Here is an 18,464-nt window from a genome sequence, read left to right as displayed (position 1 = left end):
CAAAATAATTCAGTATGTTGGTCGTTTGGCAATACCAATTTTACGTTCCGTTTTATTACTTAGATATGACTTGATTTTCTTTTGATATAAATTACTTATCAGTGCAATGTAATCGTTTGATTATATTTTAATTTTGTTGATTTTTGGCAATAATGATCGAATATTGTAAAATCTTATTAATATTGTATGCTATTGCTTGGAACTCCTTGGCCATTGCAATGTTTCGGGTTCTTCTGCTCATTCCGTCCCTTCGTGAAACCTGGCATTTGTCTAGCGTAGGTCATTGAAACCAGAACCACATGTAGTGGCAATAACCTGAATTACAATAATTTCAAATCTTGCAGTTGGTTGGTTGCAGGTGTGTTTCTTGTATACTTAGAATACCTAATACATTTAAGTGGATAGGTATTTTACTGTTCATAGCAACGATGATTGAATATCAGAAGCTCAGAAGATGTAAACTGTTTTTAAATCTACGCGTAATCTGTCCAGTCATCGTGTTGTCCCAAAAGCACGTCATTGGGTTTACTCTCCTCACTATTTTTGGCATTTTTTTTCTCCCGCTTCCCAGTCGCCTTTTGTTTCTTTTGTGAGTCATGCTTTTTATTATTGTCCGGCTTGTTTTTCACTTTTTCATTAGTTTCTTTTTCAGCTTTCTCAGGAACTTCAGGCGGTATCTTGGCCTTTGCTTTCTTTGGTTCCGGTTTTATATAATTTTCTGTGGCCTGTGTTTTCAGAGGGTTCGACTTTTTTACGTCTACGATCTCTATTTTGTTAGTTTGAGGTTTGTTAGATGTCCAACTGGCGGATAGGACGATTTCCCGGTACATTGAAGAGGCTACTTGGTGACGTAGATTTGATTTCAACCGTGCAGCCCCGGCGCGCTCGTTTAACTTCAGCAGTTTTATCTGTGTTTAAGTGAAATTCAAAACATTAGGTAGGCATCTATTTAGCTTACATTAGTTATAAAGAACTACCGACTACATTTCTAGTGATATTATAAGCTTACTTACCTGTACTTTAAGGCGGTGTCTAGTTTCCATTCAATAATAATAGGACCGCTGTTTCTACTAAAACAAGGTAAAAGCTAAGCAATAAAAAAAAAAAAAACTCTAAGCTACATTAAAAAATAGAGCAAAAAATAAAACGAAAAATGAAAAGACATAATTTTATTTTCCTGGTTGTATAAATAATCATGCATATAAAAAAGGTAGCGTAAAACATAAATATTTGATGAAATAAAAAATAAGTTAGGTTTATTCCTTGGGCAGACGCATCGAAATATTATAAAGTAACACATTGAATAGTCTTCGTTGTAAAATCGTAGCGACAGAATTTTCATACTAGCCTGCCAAGACATTTTAAAACAATTGAATTCATCCAATCTCACAAATAAGTGATGTGCACAGTGCAACCACCGAGATAAAAATAGGCTAACTAAATATTGCTAAACCGGCTATCAACACTGTTCAAATCACTTCTAAATTGTCGCGTCGTGCCCGAGAAAATATATTGAAACATCGATAGGTATTAAAACATTCATACAACACTAGGCACAAGCCATATAAAACGTAATTATATTTCATTAAAAGGCACTTGATATTGTAAATGCAACTCTATTATCATGTAGTGACCGTTTCTTTTTGCGTGGTGTATAGACTGGCAGCGAAGACGATGTCTCTCTTGATAGCGGTGGAAGCTTCCATCATTTTGGCTTGGAGCTTCGGGTCGCCTACTGCCACGGCCGCGTCTTTAACGTCTACTAATAACTGAAATAAAAAATATAGACGTTGGTTACGATTTCACGAAAACTACATAGGGATAGTACATATAAGTGATTACAAAAGGATGTAAATAAGGGGAGTATATAAAGTATTATAACGAAGTTTTAGAGGAGTATATATGTGCGTTCATAAGGGAGTACTTACATAGACTACATAAGAAAGTAAAACCGGCCAAGTGCGAGTCGGACTCGTGCACGAAGGGTTCCGTAAATTACAGTTAAATCAACCTATCTCAAAAACTATAAGAGATACTTTGATCAAACCAAAAATCGTTGAAAGAGTTAATTAGCATGCATCACCTCTATTTTTTTTAGAATTTTATACCCCGTAGTTATAAAAATAGAGGGGGGGGGACATACTTTTTACGACTTTGAGAGCTGATATCTCAAAAACCGTTCACTTTAAGAAAAATGTTTTTTAGAAAATTTTATATCATTTTAAAAGACCTTTCCATTGATACCCCACACGGGTATGTACATCGAAAAAAAAAATTTCATCCCTCAGTTACATGTATGGGGGGCCCCACCCCCAATTCTTTTTTTTACTATTTAGTGTCATATTTTTGTAGCGGTTCATACAACACATATTCCCATCAAATTTCATCACTGTAGTACTTATAGTTTCCGAGTAAATCGGCTGTGACAGACGGACAGACGGACAGACGGACAGACGGACAGACGGACATGACGAAACTATAAGGGTTCCGTTTTTGCCATTTTGGCTACGGAACCCTAAAAAGGGGTATATATGTATAAGGTAGTATATAAATAGAAGAAATAAGTGTGACGTCACAAGCACAATAATAAAAAAACGAAGTAAATTAGGGTACTGGGTATGCACATAGTGCCCATTACGGTATATCCGCCCCAGTTTATCGGTGAAAAATTTGTAGTCACATCACAGCACAGGTAATATCGCACGTAACAGCTGTTATTAATCATTTTTTTCCATATAAGACACGAATTTTTTGTTCTTACCTCATGCAACTGTTGAATACACCTGACGATGATTCCCTCTTGCACGTCGGTGAGATCCATTATTTCGGCGAAGGGTTTCTCTAGCGCCCACTCGTAGACTACCCTCACGAGACCGAAGTTAAGTCTTTCGGCTTGACCCTCAAACTGGCCAACCTGTAATGTTACCATTTTTAATTAATATTGAAATCAACGAACTTAAATGAGCCACTGAAAATACACAAACGAAAATGGACGAAAAAATAATACCACTGAATCAATGATTACGCGAAATCCCATACGATTCTGAAACGACTTTTCGTGTTTCAACGTTTAAATCATACATTAGAAAAATATTGAATAATCTGAATTGAGACACTCTTTCTTATTGGGAAGTCGATTAAAACAAAATTGACCATTAATTACTAATTTGTCAAAATCTTATTTTTTATCTTCTTATAAATCGCAGAGTACCTATTCCACTTACCAAATATTTAGACTCGATAGCCGTCAACTCGGCGTCAATCTGTTCAATGGCTTTGACTCCCTCAGCCAGTTTCTCCGTGAGCTGGTTTTCCACCTGAGTCCTCGCTTGGAAGACGAAGCAACTCAGTAGCGCTGCTATTTCGGCGGGAGTCTTGTCCGTGAACACGTTCCTGAAGACCAGCTCTGAGATGATGAGCTCGTTTGTTCCCATGCCGCATGCTACTCGACCTGTAATCAGTATACAATTTTGTTTCAATTATGTGACGTATTCAAGAGATAAAAATACACCAAAACCATTTTTTTCGCAGTGCTCCAATTCTAATGTTACTGCAGTCTGATATGACTTCATTTGAAGTAGTTTTGAATTTTAGTTTTAGAGAGGGTGATTTTTCAGCCGAATGGCGTCCACTGCTGGACAAAGCCCCTCCCCCCAAAGTTCGCCATTTTGCTCAGTCTTCAGCGACCTGCATCCACTGCCGCCGGATACCTTGATTATTAAAAATATATGCTACTCGATATAAAACGTCAAAAGTTAACTTTTCTTACCTTTAAGTATAACGCTGTCATGCTCATCAATATAGCTGAGCTCTCTCAGCACCATCAGCCGCCGCTGGTAGTCCGGGTAAAGCGCCAAGTTCTCGAACGATAGCAGCCGTTTATACTTGTCCCGTTTACGTTCAGTCAGTTTGCGCTCGTACACTATCGCGAACTCGCTCTTGAAGTTCGCTATGTCCGTACATTTCTTGTGCTCTTTTAACTCGTTCTGAAATTAAAAAAATATTGTTAGCCTTTGTGAATTTTCTCTTTAGTCGTTTCGCTGGCAGACAGATAACATTTCTCTTCTAAGAAATATAATGCTAGTAGAACATTTTTTTAATATCATGTTACCAAAAAAAAAAGACATTAAAAACGACCATTCCATGCCAAGGTTCAACTATTCGCACCCATTCAACAAAACATTTACATTTAACAACAATATCACACAGATCAGATGAAAAGCTTAAGGAAACGATCAGAAAATTAAATAACAGCAGTACAGCCCTTACTACTTAAAACCTCCTATTTTGTTAATTTGTACACAGAAGCTGTTGGTGTTCCTTTCTTAAATAAATAAACAAATACAGCAATTTGAAAATACACCTCAAATACCAAGAGATGGCTGAAAAAGGATTTCTTTGAAGAGGTTAATATAAATTATAGCAGATAAATAAAAACAAATAAGATGATGATGGATGAGCGTGAATGAAGTGATTATTAAAGCCATATATGTTTTTTCTTTTTAGTACACCATAGACGAAGAAAATTAATAGAATGTTCACAGATATTTCTTATTTAAAATGTCGCAAAGGCTTAAAAATTCGCACTAATCGCAGGAGCAGAGGAAAGCAAGAGACTCAAAAATCAAAATTATCGTGTTATACTTGCAAAGCCAAAGCTTAATTACATATTGAAGTTACCTCTAAGTTCCCCAGTCTTGTGAGCACATACATAAGATAAAGCAAATCAATACATTTGGCAAAACAATCTGGCCCTTCCGTAGTTAGATAACTTTTATAAGTATGTATATTATGCGGTGTTTTATGCAAATATTAATATGGAATATGGTTAATGATGATGGATTTGAACATTGTAGTAAAAAACAGTTCTTTTATGGACTTGTCACGCCGATCTTGTTTTTGACTTTGTAGAAATGATTAAGCTGCTTTTGACTACGATGGGCGAGATGAAATAGGACGCAAAGCTCATTGCAATATTACATGGTGCTAAATACAGATTCATTATATTGAAGAATGACATAGAAACGAGACCATTCTTATTAAGTAGGTATGTAATAAATGGGTCAAAGCAATCTGGCTTTTTTACATGTATAAGTTATATACATTCATTAGGAATGGTACTTGTAAGTATGCAGACCTGTCAAAACATATAAAAATTGAATAGTAGCAGCAGCAAATGCGCTTTTGCTTTAAGAGGCTTAGTAGAAGTTTTACCTGACTGTTGTCCGTGAAACCTTGCATGTTTCTGTTGGTTCACACACGGCGTGGGAGATGCGGGACAGTTCCCGTACTGCGCTGTCACCCTACTGTATACTGTGAGTGTACAAGCTACGTGTGACTCACCATGCACTTGTTCATCTTGTCGAGCGAGGAGAGTATCTCCCCGGTGGTGACGGACAGCGACTGCGTGAGGCTCACGTGCTCCAGTGTAGTGGCGCCCGAGCACACGGCGTGGGAGATGCGGGACAGTTCCTGTACTGCACTAGTGCAGCTTGAACCCACTGGCGCATCTTTAAACCTGAAAAAAAATCATTTCGTTTTTAAGACTCATCTCAAAGGTCTCCATACGTAGCTTAACAATCAATGACCAATTGGTATAAAGCATGCGCCCTCTATTTCTATTGAGTCATTCTTAAAAACAAATGCGCGCAAAAGAATGACCGACAATCCAATCGACAATCGACAATCCGTCGGCCCTGATTGCTGCCCCAAAAGTAGCATCACCGAAAAGCAATAGTATGCGTCCTATAGCGACCGCCAATAGAATATCGTTTCTTTTTCAAACAACCAATAGAATTTCGTTATTCAAATATCTTGTCCCCGCCCAATCAGTAGTACTCCTGGGCAGAAATATTGCAAACTCTAGGCCTTAGTCATATTGTTACTAAGTAAAAAGAATACTTACCGAGGCATTTGCCGCTTTTCCCAGTCGTCTATGATGATTTTAGGATCCATTTTCAAATTCATTTTCGTAACTGCTATTATATTTTTGGGCGCTATACATAGTATTGTGTGATCTAAGGTACTTTCTTCTGTGCCTGGAACACAAATAATGATAACTTGGCGACAGAAAAGAGATTTATTTATATCTATGTATGAAGCTACGGCGAATCCCGTCATCAAAAAAAGTTGTGGGCACATCCCGCCAATTTTAAATTTACATTCAGTACATAAGAGACAACATAAGGAAATATACAGGGAGACTACATATGGACAGTTGAAAGGGTAGTACACAAGGGACCATATAAGGGGAGTACATGGGGCAGTACATAGGAACAGTTGAAACGGTAGTACATGAGGGAGCATACAAGGGGAGTACATGGGGTAGTACGTAATGGAGTTTATAATGGGGGGGGGACATAATAAGAAGTAATAAGAGTGTCGACACGACACACATACATTGGGGTTGTTGGCAGGATATGCTCACAATGCCCATTGCGATAGATCTGTCACTGACATGGAGGATATTATGAAACAGATATTTTTTCATTCAAGTTTTTATCTATTTTAAATTCAAGGGTTGTGGCTTACCTATAGAGTCATACATGGCGGAGAAGCTGAGCATTCGGTACCAGTTCTCATCGACCTCGAAATTGTATGTAGCGTTGTCTTCAACCTTGGTGTCTAGCACGAGGACTTTGTAAGGCGTCTGTCGCGGACCTAAATAGTATTATAGAACTTAAAAATATTACTATAAGGTTCAAATTCAATTAAAATTACTGCCGAAGAATGATACTTCAGTTAAAGGTCACAAAATATAGCCAGCTCTTGGATATTTATAAAGGACACAATTTCCACTTACCATTATTATTCAACAGTACACCAAGCTGATTCATATAAGGGCCCGCAGATACTATCAGTACCTTCCCAGGCGTCATTTCCTTCGCCACTTTAGACGTATTGAGCAATATCGGCATGATTTCATTCAATACGTCGATGTACGCTGCTGCCGTATCATAGAATGCTGCTAAAGGAGCCAGGTGGGAAGCCAGCGGTGTACTGCATTTTTCCGAATACTCCTTTTCAGCAAGTTCTAACTGTTTCCTGTAGTTATCAGCTTGGCAAATTTGGTTGAACTCTCTGAATGAACGCTGCATCATGCCTTCTACTGATACTGTGGCTGCCCTGGATTTAGACATACAAAAGTTCAATTACCTATAGGTATATGATTTTATTATGTAGGTTTAATTTTATTTTATACCTCAAACTATATATCTTCCCACACTATTCACATAAGCTTATCTTCAACTTGGATAGCTGCATACACACCTACCTGTTATTAAGCATTATTATTATTACAACTGTATAGTTGACTAATGACAAATCTTACCGTAACAAGCTAAGTATCATGGCGTAAGTCAGTCGGAACTGGGAAGATAGTTTCTGCGGTATTCCCAGCATCATGCCCTTCAGTGTGACCAAGTCTGGTACTCCCTCCTTACACAGGATTATTACTGTTCCCGTATCGTCCAAACCTAAAATAAAATATATATTTTTTTGTGCATATATTTTTCATTTATGGTAAGGGCGGACTCACTGCAAGGCAGTTTTTTTACTCTGTGTAATTAAGTTGGTGATGTATCTTAATGTAGTTTGTCAACGCTGAAAAGACCCGCTCTACTACCGCATTTACGCACACAAGCTTTACAGTATAGACGCTAAATGTGGCTGTAGGGAGCGTGTTTTCAGCTTAGCTCTACTCTTATATTCATGAACTGTGTTGTATGCAAGAATAGACGAAGATCTTTTTAATCAATATGAAATAATTAATGGGAGATGTTTGGATATTTTTTTTTTCTGTTAAATGGATCAGTCGGTCGACCAGGGGCTCAATTAGCAAAATAACACAGTCATTAGACGTGCAGACACCGACTCCCAGAGACACGTTAAATGAAAAGTTTTATTTTGTCCCTTTCACTGTCGGTTTATATTTTTTTTACAGAACTGCTTTTAACCACTATACCTCTTCTCCCAGCCCTGCCCGCCATCTGTATATACTCGGCCGGGGCCAGCGTCCGTCGCTGCAGGCCGTCGTACTTGCTGGTCTCGTCGAACACCACGGTCCGCGCCGGCATGTTCACGCCCATCGCGAATGTCTCCGTCGCGAATAGGATTTTTACCTGTAAGTGAATGAACCTTATGTAGTTGGTAATAAGGTCGATTTTGCTTTGTTTTGTTCTTTGACTACTTTGAAGTGTTTTTTTTTAATAGTTTTAGAAGCCTTTGTTGTAAAGTAAACCTTGTGTGTTTGGTAGTAAGGTTGACTTTTCTTTATCAGTTGTCGATTTAAATATTAGAATTGATTGAGGTCAGTTCCTGTATATAATGGCTACAAAAAATTGTAGCAATAAAAATTGGTATTATCAAAACAATGAAATTACAAATAATATTAAGTTCAGGATTAGGTATTTTAAATTATAAGTGTCAGTAATTTGTACTTACAAAACCAGACTGGAACAGCATCTCCACAATTTCTTTGAGCAGTGGTAATATACCGCTGTGATGTACTCCGATACCATTTTCAAGTACCCTTTGTAGTCTTATCACCTAGAAGAAAATCAATATACGTAAAAAAAATTAATTAAATGTAAAAAAAAAGTTAATATTAATCATTTATATTCCGTGATAAGTCTATAACAGGTTATTTATTACCTGGGGTAATCTTCTATCGGGCTCTTTCAGTCTTTGTAGGCACTTTTGGAAGAACGATCGGATATGACCCTTTTCTTTCGCAGTGGTTAAATCTACAGACATCAAACTTTCAGCATTCTGGTCACACCTGAAAACAATACAAGAATTGTAAAAAAAACAACATAAAATGACGACGTATGGATTCCTATTCGTAAAATATCTTGACATTTGGAAAAAAATATGACGCATTCTGTGGTCTCACCTATTACGTGATAATGTAAATGCGACCACGGGCAATTTATCTTTCTGTTTTAAATGGTCAATGAAGGCCACCCACATAGTTTGTTCCGCTTTAGGATTCATATACATTTTGCCACCTGTAAAATAAATAGAAAGAAAAAGAATGAAGAGTATTTCACACAGAGTGAAGTGACGGTACATAGATATATCAAAATATGTATTAACATTATTATGAGTGAGATATAACAATACATTCAGGAATTATGTACCTTTAGGTCCAAAGTTCTTCTTGTACTCATTTTCTCTGGCTTTCTTAGCAGCCACTGCTTCATTGTAACCTCTCAGTTGGAAGTTACCTTCTTGATCTACCACTAAGAACCTCTCGTTCTTTGATTTTCCTCCAGTTCCTGAAAGCGTGATGATGAGAAGACAATCACATATCGGTACCTGATAATGCTTGCCTTATTTTAGCAAGAATACTTTTGGAAATCGATTTTTTACACGTAACGCGTAGCAACGTCTGATGTTGTTTAGACTCTAAATTAGGTGCTTGAACTAGAACAGTAGTATATCATATAGTCAATAAGAAATCTTTCGAAACGTTAAGCTAGTTAGCTACGGTTGCAAAGAGTGGGTCTCATGGACAAGAACTCTCAAGAAACTCCATAAATAAAGCCTAGGCGAAATAAAGCCTAAGTTCCATTTAATACCTGTATAAAGATAATGACACAGCGGCACGGGTCGTTTGGGCGTGGACACGACATACACCTTCCTCTTCTTGGTGCGTCCCACCCAGTCCGCGAACTGCAGCGTGTTGGGTACTGTCGCGCTCAGCATCACTATGCTCACGTGAGCTGGGAGGAGGATTAGCACTTCCTCCCATACATAGCCTCGCTGGGGAAGAACAATTTTAGGATGATAAAGTGAAATATAAAATTGTATTTGTTTGTACTGTGGTCACTTCAGTTTTAAATTAACATAAGAATAGCTTGGGTGCTGTAAGTATTGATAAAGTATTCGCCGAAGCTTTCCCAATCGAAACTTAACGTAAAAATTATTAAGTAAAAAAAGATTAAACTGATCAATTATTATTCACAAAACTAAAGCAAAATGTATAACAACTATGACCCACTCTTTCGAAAATACTTTACTTTGAAACTGTTAAACCAATAAAGACTAGCTTCTTTACAGTGCATGTCTAATTTCGACCTTATTGTATTTAACTGTCTCTACAATAATTTGCTCAAGTGGGTCATAAATGTCAGTGCTCATTAGTAAATAAATATAGATTTATCAACTAGTTTTACACACAGGCTAAAATGAAATGATGAAACTCACCTCAGCATTATTGATATAGTGAACCTCATCAAATATAACAAACTCAAGGTCCCTGGTGACATCAGAGCCACAATATAGCATAGACCTGAGAATTTCCGTGGTCATCACGAGGCAGGAGGCGGTGGCATTGATTTGTAAGTCTCCAGTCAGAAGGCCCACTTCACCAAACATCTTGTTGAAGTCATTGTACTTCTGATTTGATAAGGCTTTGATCGGTGATGTGTAAATTGCCCTGTAAAAAATAAAATGAGTCAGGATTGTGAGTATATTTTTTAAGTATATCTTAGAGACCAATTACTTATAAAAGCTTAATAAAAACATCCAGAGGAAACCTGGACTACAAAGTCTGACGTCACCAACCCACAACGAGCAAGCATCGTGATTAACGCTCAGTCCAGCTCTGCGTGAGAGGAGGCCTGCGCCCAGCAGTGGGACGATAAAACGATGCTGATGATGATAATAAAATGTTCGGAATGAATATTCCGGTGGTACATTAGATATGCTGTATAGATAAATGAGTAATACCTGGTGCAATTCCGTCTGGACATGGCTATCGCATATTCAGCGACAACAGTTTTACCGGCCGACGTGTGCGCCGCTACAAACACGTGGTGACCTTCTTCTAGTTTTAATATCGCCTGCAAAATTCATATAAAAATATAATTAATTAAATAAGGTCAAAAAAAGTAAATCCTCAAATTAAACTGTAGACAGAAATAAGTCTTACTTGTTTTTGGAAGTTATCTAACTCAAATGGATAAGTTTGAGCCATGTCTTTAATCTTTTCTCTGAACTCTGGCACAGGTTGGGACACATCTATCATTTCTGCCCAATCCGTTGATGTGACTCCAGTCTTTGCAGCTGAGCTTGTAATGTTCAGCACAGGAATCTCTGGTAGTTCGATAGGAGGTCTTATAATAGTGGCTTCAAGGAAATTGTCATTGTCTGTGTCATTATCCAGTTCTATATTCTTTACTGGTCGGTGAGGTTTCTTTTCTGGTACTTCCTCGTCTTTCCAGATATCTGTAAAGATTAATCAATAAATAACATCTGTGCAGTGGCGAGGCGTCCTTATAAGCCGATTCCCATCGGCTTCCCTTTCGAATTTCAAGAAAGAAGCATGGGTATAAGTTATAATATAGGTATAGGTATAATTAATATAATCATTTAAACCACACAATTTAAATATGTAGGTATAACAAAACGCCTACCACCGAAAAAAAATTGTCTATACATTACTTGAAACATTTTGCTCCTACTAAACAAGCCGCGGCTTCCTCCTCCATACAAAACTACGCTTGCGTGACGTCATCCACGCCGCGCCGCGCGATTTTCGCGGCATAAGGGCGAGCGGTAAGCCGGCTCACGGAGCGGGTTCCAGCCAATCAAAACTCGCGAGTGAACGAGAAAGAACGCGTCAAGAGTAGAGTAGCTATATCTGTCTACGCGCGAGTGACAGTGCTTAGAGCTCTCAAATATGTAAACAAACAAATCAGACAAATTCACTCTCATTGTTCTTATTTTGTTTTAGATTAACAATTTGTTCTTTGTACTACTTAATTGAATTTATTAGTGTGTGTATCATTTAGAAATAACATAGTTCGTGTGTGTACAATATTTTATGTTAGTTTGAGTGTTTTAGTTACATTATGTCAACATAGATGGCGTTGTGCATTTTTATGCAAATCCTGAATCGCGGTGTTAAGATTCTCCGCGATTTAATGACCCTACTTGGGAATTGATAATTTTTATGTTCACCAAGTACGTAATTTTGATTAAGTAGTTGGCAGTATCATTACTCCCTACTATACTAATCCCCGCAATCGCACTGTGAGTGTACAAGTACAGTGTGTGTAGTGAAAAAAATAGAGGGACCTACGTTGAAATGAGTTATTTTGATACGCAGACAGTTTGCATCAGGTTTCTTTTTAGTGTACCTACTTTTAAAACTTAACTAGGACAGCATTTATCGCATTAGACTGTTTTCCGACAGATTATTTACTTTAGGAAGGAACTTATTTTTCAAGGTTAAGTTTTGAGAATAAAAACGTGTTATAAAACTCGGGCACGCCGCTCGGTTGAATTACCTACCAATGTCTGATGTCCATAGCATAAATACTAGGAATAAACATAATCTTGCTGTACATGCTACTCGCCTCCACAGAGTAAGCAACTCGTTCATGGGTCAATGTATACGCTTTTACAATAAACTACCCAAAGCGGTTCGTGATTTACCTATCAAGAAATTTAAAAATCATATAAAATCCAAACTTTTGAAAAAAGGATATTACAAAATATCTGATTATTTAAATGATAAAGAAGCTTGGGAATGAGCTGCTCGCTTAGTGAGTGATATCTTTTTAAATGCCTGTGTATTGTTACTTTTGACATTTAAATATTATTATCATCAGATAACATTTTGTTAATGACATTCTTTTATCTTTTTATTGACATTTATATATTATAATTGTATTTTTTTTTTAATTTATTATTGTTATTGTGAATGTGAGTATCGTGTATGCGAGCAACATTATATATTCTTCTAACATAAATACTGTCTGGCGGGTTTGAGTATTTTTGAATGGCCTACGCAAATGTTCTGCAGATCTGGCATTGTCGTGTGACAGGTCGTTGAGCTCCCTAAGCAGCGGCGGCCCTAGCCATTGCGAGGCTACGTGCGGCAGATCTATGCGAGGCCCTTTGTCCTACGTGAAAAGTCTGTGTTGCGAGCTAGGAGTTATTTTCTTGTTAATAAAAGGACTTACAAGCGGCGCTACCTTCTAGGTTTGGCTAAAAAAAGGATGAAAAAAAAAATAGAAGTGTAAAATAAAGCACTCGCGAGCGAATCGAGCGCAAAATGTTTTGAGCTTTGGGTCACTAAAGTACCTCAACTTGAATAGTCAACAACAGAGCAAGGTGAAGTCGCGAGCGCAGCGAGCGCGAAAATTTTCGAGTTTTGGGACATAAAAGTGCTCTAATCATGTTAGAATGAACGGTAGATACTGACAAGTGAACAGCCGCGAGCGTAGCGAACTCGAAAATTTTGAAGTTTTGGGACATACAAGTACTCTAATCATGTTAGAATGAACGGTACTGACAAGTGAACAGCCGCGAGCGTAGCGAGCGCGAAAATGTTTGAGTTTTGGGACATACAAGTACTCTAATCATGTTAGAATGAACCGTACCGACAAGTGAATAGCCGCGAGCGTAGCGAGCGCGAAAATTTTCGAGTTTTGGGACATAAAAGTGCTCTAATCATGTTAGAATGAACGGTAGATACTGACAAGTGAACAGCCGCGAGCGTAGCGAACTCGAAAATTTTTGAGTTTTGGGACATACAAGTACTCTAATCATGTTAGAATGAACCGTACCGACAAGTGAATAGCCGCGAGCGTAGCGAGCGCGAAAGTTTTCGAGTTTTGGGACATAAAAGTGCTCTAATCATGTTAGAATGAACGGTAGATACTGACAAGTGAACAGCCGCGAGCGTAGCGAACTCGAAAATTTTTGAGTTTTGGGACATACAAGTACTCTAATCATGTTAGAATGACAAGTGAACAGCCGCGAGCGTAGCGAGCGCGAATTTTTTTTAATTTTTTGTTTAAGGACTCTCAAATTAAACTCGGAATTAAGCACAAATAAAAAGAATCCGTGACTGGATCGAGAGCCAGTTGTTTTTGTTACTTTGGTTTTCCAACTTTTTGTTAAATTGAGAACTCAAAAAGTAAACGCAGAATGAATTAGAAATAAAGAAAAAATGTATATTTTTTTTCTTGGACCAGATATATATTTTTTAATTATATTTTTTTATATTAGTGTGGGTTGTAGCGCGAGGCCCCCCCAGGCGCGAGGCCCTGTGCGAAGGCACAGTTCGCACACCCCTAGGGCCGCCACTGTCCCTAACGCGGTGTCCTGCGTGAGCGACGAACGCGACGCGACGCGACGCTGCGAACGCGACGAACGCGATCAACTCAAAGGAATTCCCTACATGCGGCCTATGTGACAGTCTGCGGCGAGACGCGACGTAACGCGTACTTGTTTTGAGGGCGACCAGACGCGACACCGCGAACGATTCAGAAGCGTTGATTGTTGTGGGACAAAAAAAACATAAATATTAAAGAAATCGTTTATTAGTACAAACAAGTTGGAAGATTGTTGCTGTCTGTACTTTAAATATGAACTTTCAAGCAAAATTGTAACACAACTTCTCCATGATTTGAGAAGTAATGACCAAAATCACGTAGGACATCTGTCGCGTATAGCATCGCGTCGCATTACGTCGCGTCGTGTTGCGTCGCGTCGCGTCGCGTTCGTCGCTCACGCAGGACACCGCGTAAGATATGGTTGAGCTACACGACGACTGATGCATGCGTGCCGTCTGTTGGGACTGGTCAGCTCCAGCCTGATGTGGCTCTTTCCTCAAAAGGCCATTCCAGACCGCGTACATGGTGACACTCACACATAATATTATTGGATTATAACATGTTTGGACTTAAAAAGAGACTATGACCCTTGAGTTTGTTTCGGCGTTTCTTCTCAGGGATCAGTCAGTTAGGAAATGCCGGCCTCAGCGTTCTTAAAATGACGTGTAAAAGTGATGTAATGTCCAACTTGCAAAATAAACGATTTCATTTCATTTCATTTCATTTCAAATAATACGTCAATATTAAAATTTATAACGTCCTGACGGATTTATGAAACACATACCTACGATAAATATCAATGGCTAACAGGCCGTTGAAAATTAAATACTTAAAAGGTATTGTTTCTAGTGCCAACTTTTCTCAGATTCTACTATGTAAGTAGTTAATATACCTAACTAAAGATAATAAAGTTTTATAGATATTAATAATCTGCCGAATTCCTCGAGAAAATATGTTCAAACTATCAGTCTCTCAGTCAGTGCTAAAAGGTGGACTGAGAAATTACCTCCATTACCTCTCCCCCCCATCCCTGAGTACTCCCCCCCCCAGCTTTTTTTGCTGCGGCTTCCCTATTTCATTAAACCACCCTTCGCCACTGCATCTGTGTAAATAAGTATATCACATTGACAGGGCAGATCTAACTCTCAAGAAATGTTGGCCACATTCACATGGGAGTATATAAGTGAGTTGTTATGAGGGAACGTAAGGGAGCATAAAGGAAGAGTGCATAGGTGAGTAAATAAAAAGAATAAATAAGCACAAGATCACAAGTTGATGAGAGTTGGCCACTATGGCAGATCCACCACTGTCTACAGAGAAACTTTTCCACTTATCATGCTACTGAAAGCATTAGTTGGCTTATTACTTTGTTGCTGAAATCATACATACCAACTAAATGTGCATTATTATCCACCACTTCCTCTAAATTGATCTTCACATGAATATCAACATTGTCTTTATCCTCAGCAGTCTCTTCAGACACCTTCGGTGCGTTCAGGAGAGTGAAGCCATCTTCAGCAAATAGTACCGTTTCCTTAGATCCTGGTGCAGTGTTCAGGATGTCTGAAAAATTAATTAAGATTAAGCTAATTGTTCACAAAATTATGTAGAAACATGATGCACAATACATAAAACTTTTGGAATCTTACCTTCACCCAAAAACTTTCCAGGTTCCTCATTATCCAGATCAATATTGACATCTCCACTTGCTGCTTCAGCCAGCATTTTCTCCAACTCTTCTTCAAAGCCAGCCGGTAAGAAAGGGCTTTGAGTAGTTGTACCTCTAGTAGCAAGGCTCGGGGGAAGAGGAGCCCGGGACATAGAGAGACTATCCTCGTCATCTTCCACTGGTATACTTACTTCTTCTAAACCTGTTATTTCTCCAGTAATTGGGTCCCTGACCACCTGAAATTATAATTAGTTTATCAAATATAATACTAATTGGTCATGACTGGTAGGTAAGACAGTGGTCAAATGCGAGCCTATTGTAAAAAGTTTTTATTCACTGAAACCAGTGTTGTACTACTTACAACTTGAGTGGTATGATAAAACATTGTTGATTGTAATATCCTTTTATACACTACTTCAAAGGATTTTGAACCTAATGGCTGAGTTTATAACTAACAATGACAAGTTACCCTCATAAAAGTACCTACCAACATAAAATTAAACTAAGTTCTGTGGCAAACTAACTGCTTGATTTAGAGAGTTACTGTAAGAAAGCAGCATACAGATAGCTTTATTCATAATGATCTGAAATAATAAAGTTTACCTCAAGTGTAGTGTCCGGCCCAAAATCATCGGCATCATGAATAAATAAGGAATCGACGTTCGACTCGCGATGCCAATGAGACTGAGACCGTTCCCATTGATGAATAGACAACCTTTCCGGCTTCAAAAGATACTCTTTAACCCTTTCATTAAGATCTTCAAAGATCGGTGGTAGCTGAAACATATTGCACGAATAAGTTACACAATTTGTAAACCATAAAAACAAACAAGTTGTGAAGTAACTCACTTTGAAGTCGGAGAAATCATTTTCGGCATCTATAGACATTTAAATATTTATTTAACACGGAAAATTATTTAAAAGGCTAGGTTATTTCGCATTTATTTTGATGAATTCAGAAATGGCATGACAGTTCGCGAACTGTCAAAATTGAAGTCTATTCAAAGTAAACAAGTCTGTGATTCCCCGACAAAAACAAAACAAAATTAAGTTGATTTATTTACAGTGATTACTTTCTTACTAAGTTTTAACAATTTTAAACTAGTTTTGTAAAAAAAATAATGAGTGTTACTATGTAATCGTTTCTTGTTTTTCTAATTTCCAGAAAATTCACATGCATGATGCACGTTTCTGAACGATTGTTTATCTATCAATATGACGTTTCAACGGTCGTAAAAATGCGTTCCTTTTTAACATTTACAGTAAACTAATGCGTTCACATTAAGTAAATTATTAATCATGAAATCCTTTTCCTTTCAAACTGTAAGAATAAGGATTGATTTGATCAACTTGATTAAGACTTAAATCTTGTTGATAATAATTTAGAATATAAGTACAAGAACACACAGATAGCGAGGGAGCACATACCTAAAGCTTTAAAATATATTATGATTGCAATGAAAGTTTTCTCTGTGTGATTGCTACTTCACTTTACGTCTTTGTGAATAATTTATGCATTTGAGTAAGTAGGCAGTTACGTTGAAAACATCAGAAGAATACTAAGATCGTTATACTACATCATTCATTATCGTGTTTAGGATTATACTCTGCGACATCGTGATACTAGAGTCTAGCTGGAGCCTTTAGGGCCAAAGGTGTTTTTCGTACCAGTACCTTCCAATCAATTACGTAGAATCTGATTTATGATTAAGTAGGTAAAACCAGCCAATGAGCCAATAACCAGTCTTGCCGTCTCATTTAGAAATGTAAGTACTGGCTGAAGTACTAGGTTTAGAGTAGACCATTAACTATGTTCCATTAACTGTGTATGAGTGTTTACCCTTTAATATTATACATCTAGTCGTAATTTTGTGCACTGTACCTAACAATGTTTTGATGTAACAATTATAGGTGAACCAATAAATAAATAAATTGTGAAGAGCCATGAGTTTGGAAGAAAACTTTGATTTAGAAAGTGTTCTGTACGTAAATAAATACTTAGGAGCTCGTGGATCTTCTTTTCACTATGAAAAATTAATTGTATAGGTATTTGATAATTATATTGACGTAATTGTAGATAGGTACAACATAGCGCAGCTTGGACGGTTCTTTTTGAAATCATAAAAAATTGCGATGTTTTATTTTGTATCTTTTACAAACACACGTCAATGTTATTTGGAAAATCCAATACTTACTGTTTAATAAACAAGTAATATTATGAGGTTTCTAGGTGTAGACATTATTTAGTATTTAGTAGATACTCTATGTAAGTCCATGACATAAATCTATAAACCGTAGGTGAGTTGATAAGGCAGTAGCGATAGCATTTACCTGCTCCTAATGAGTTTAAAAAACCAAACAATATTATTTTATGAAGGTATATGACTGGTCATAATGAGCATCTCTTAATTGCTTCTTTGAAGAATTATTACTGTTAACTAAATATAGATACTTAAACCTCAGTCTGCCTGTTTGTGTGTTGAACTTTTAATTGTATTTACTTACCTACGTACTTTAGATTTTGGTGACCGAATTTTCAGACATAGCGAACAATAGTGGTTGGTAATAAATGTTATTCCCCATGTATTCTGAAAGAATAGGTGATGTTTTGTTAGAAGGCGAGAACAGTGTAGGTATTCCACTATTTCTTAAATCTTGAATGG

At 37.5% G+C, this 18,464-nt stretch overlaps 1 protein-coding gene across 2 annotated transcripts; it reads right to left on the bottom strand.

Moving 5' to 3' along the window:
* Window positions 1-333: 333 nt before the first annotated feature.
* On the bottom strand, window positions 334-16,811 carry LOC110379578 (superkiller complex protein 2). 2 transcript variants are annotated; one of them, XM_064039727.1, is made up of 23 exons: window positions 16,651-16,811; window positions 16,405-16,578; window positions 15,782-16,037; window positions 15,522-15,695; window positions 10,937-11,232; window positions 10,735-10,847; window positions 10,210-10,441; window positions 9,582-9,765; window positions 9,141-9,278; window positions 8,894-9,008; window positions 8,653-8,779; window positions 8,443-8,547; window positions 7,964-8,120; window positions 7,331-7,475; window positions 6,803-7,125; window positions 6,532-6,660; window positions 5,906-6,038; window positions 5,344-5,518; window positions 3,770-3,986; window positions 3,225-3,451; window positions 2,762-2,914; window positions 1,635-1,769; window positions 334-908 (listed from the first exon to the last, which is right to left on the bottom strand). In XM_064039727.1, exons 1-23 carry the CDS (start codon window positions 16,687-16,689, stop codon window positions 474-476), a joined length of 4,182 nt encoding a protein of 1,393 aa, XP_063895797.1. In that variant the 5' UTR covers window positions 16,690-16,811; the 3' UTR covers window positions 334-473. The 2 variants fall into 2 exon arrangements, with proteins under 2 accessions (XP_063895797.1, XP_063895798.1); XM_064039728.1 differs by lacking the exon at window positions 334-908 and having other exon boundaries at window positions 1,157-1,769.
* Window positions 16,812-18,464: the final 1,653 nt, after the last annotated feature.

Source organism: Helicoverpa armigera, chromosome 20 (genome assembly GCF_030705265.1).
Source record: "Helicoverpa armigera isolate CAAS_96S chromosome 20, ASM3070526v1, whole genome shotgun sequence".
Taxonomy (NCBI): Eukaryota; Metazoa; Arthropoda; class Insecta; order Lepidoptera; family Noctuidae; genus Helicoverpa; species Helicoverpa armigera.
This window is presented reverse-complemented; position numbering and strand designations above follow the sequence as displayed.

Coding starts and splice junctions, on each gene's coding strand:
- LOC110379578 (XM_064039727.1), bottom strand. CDS start 16,689: ATGTCTATAGATGCCGAAAATGATTTCTCCGACTTCAAA. Junction 11,233..15,521: donor TAATAATGCACATTTAGTTG/GTATGTATGATT, acceptor TAATCTTTACAG/ATATCTGGAAAGACGAGGAA. Junction 6,039..6,531: donor CGCCATGTATGACTCTATAG/GTAAGCCACAAC, acceptor TTTGTGTTCCAG/GCACAGAAGAAAGTACCTTA.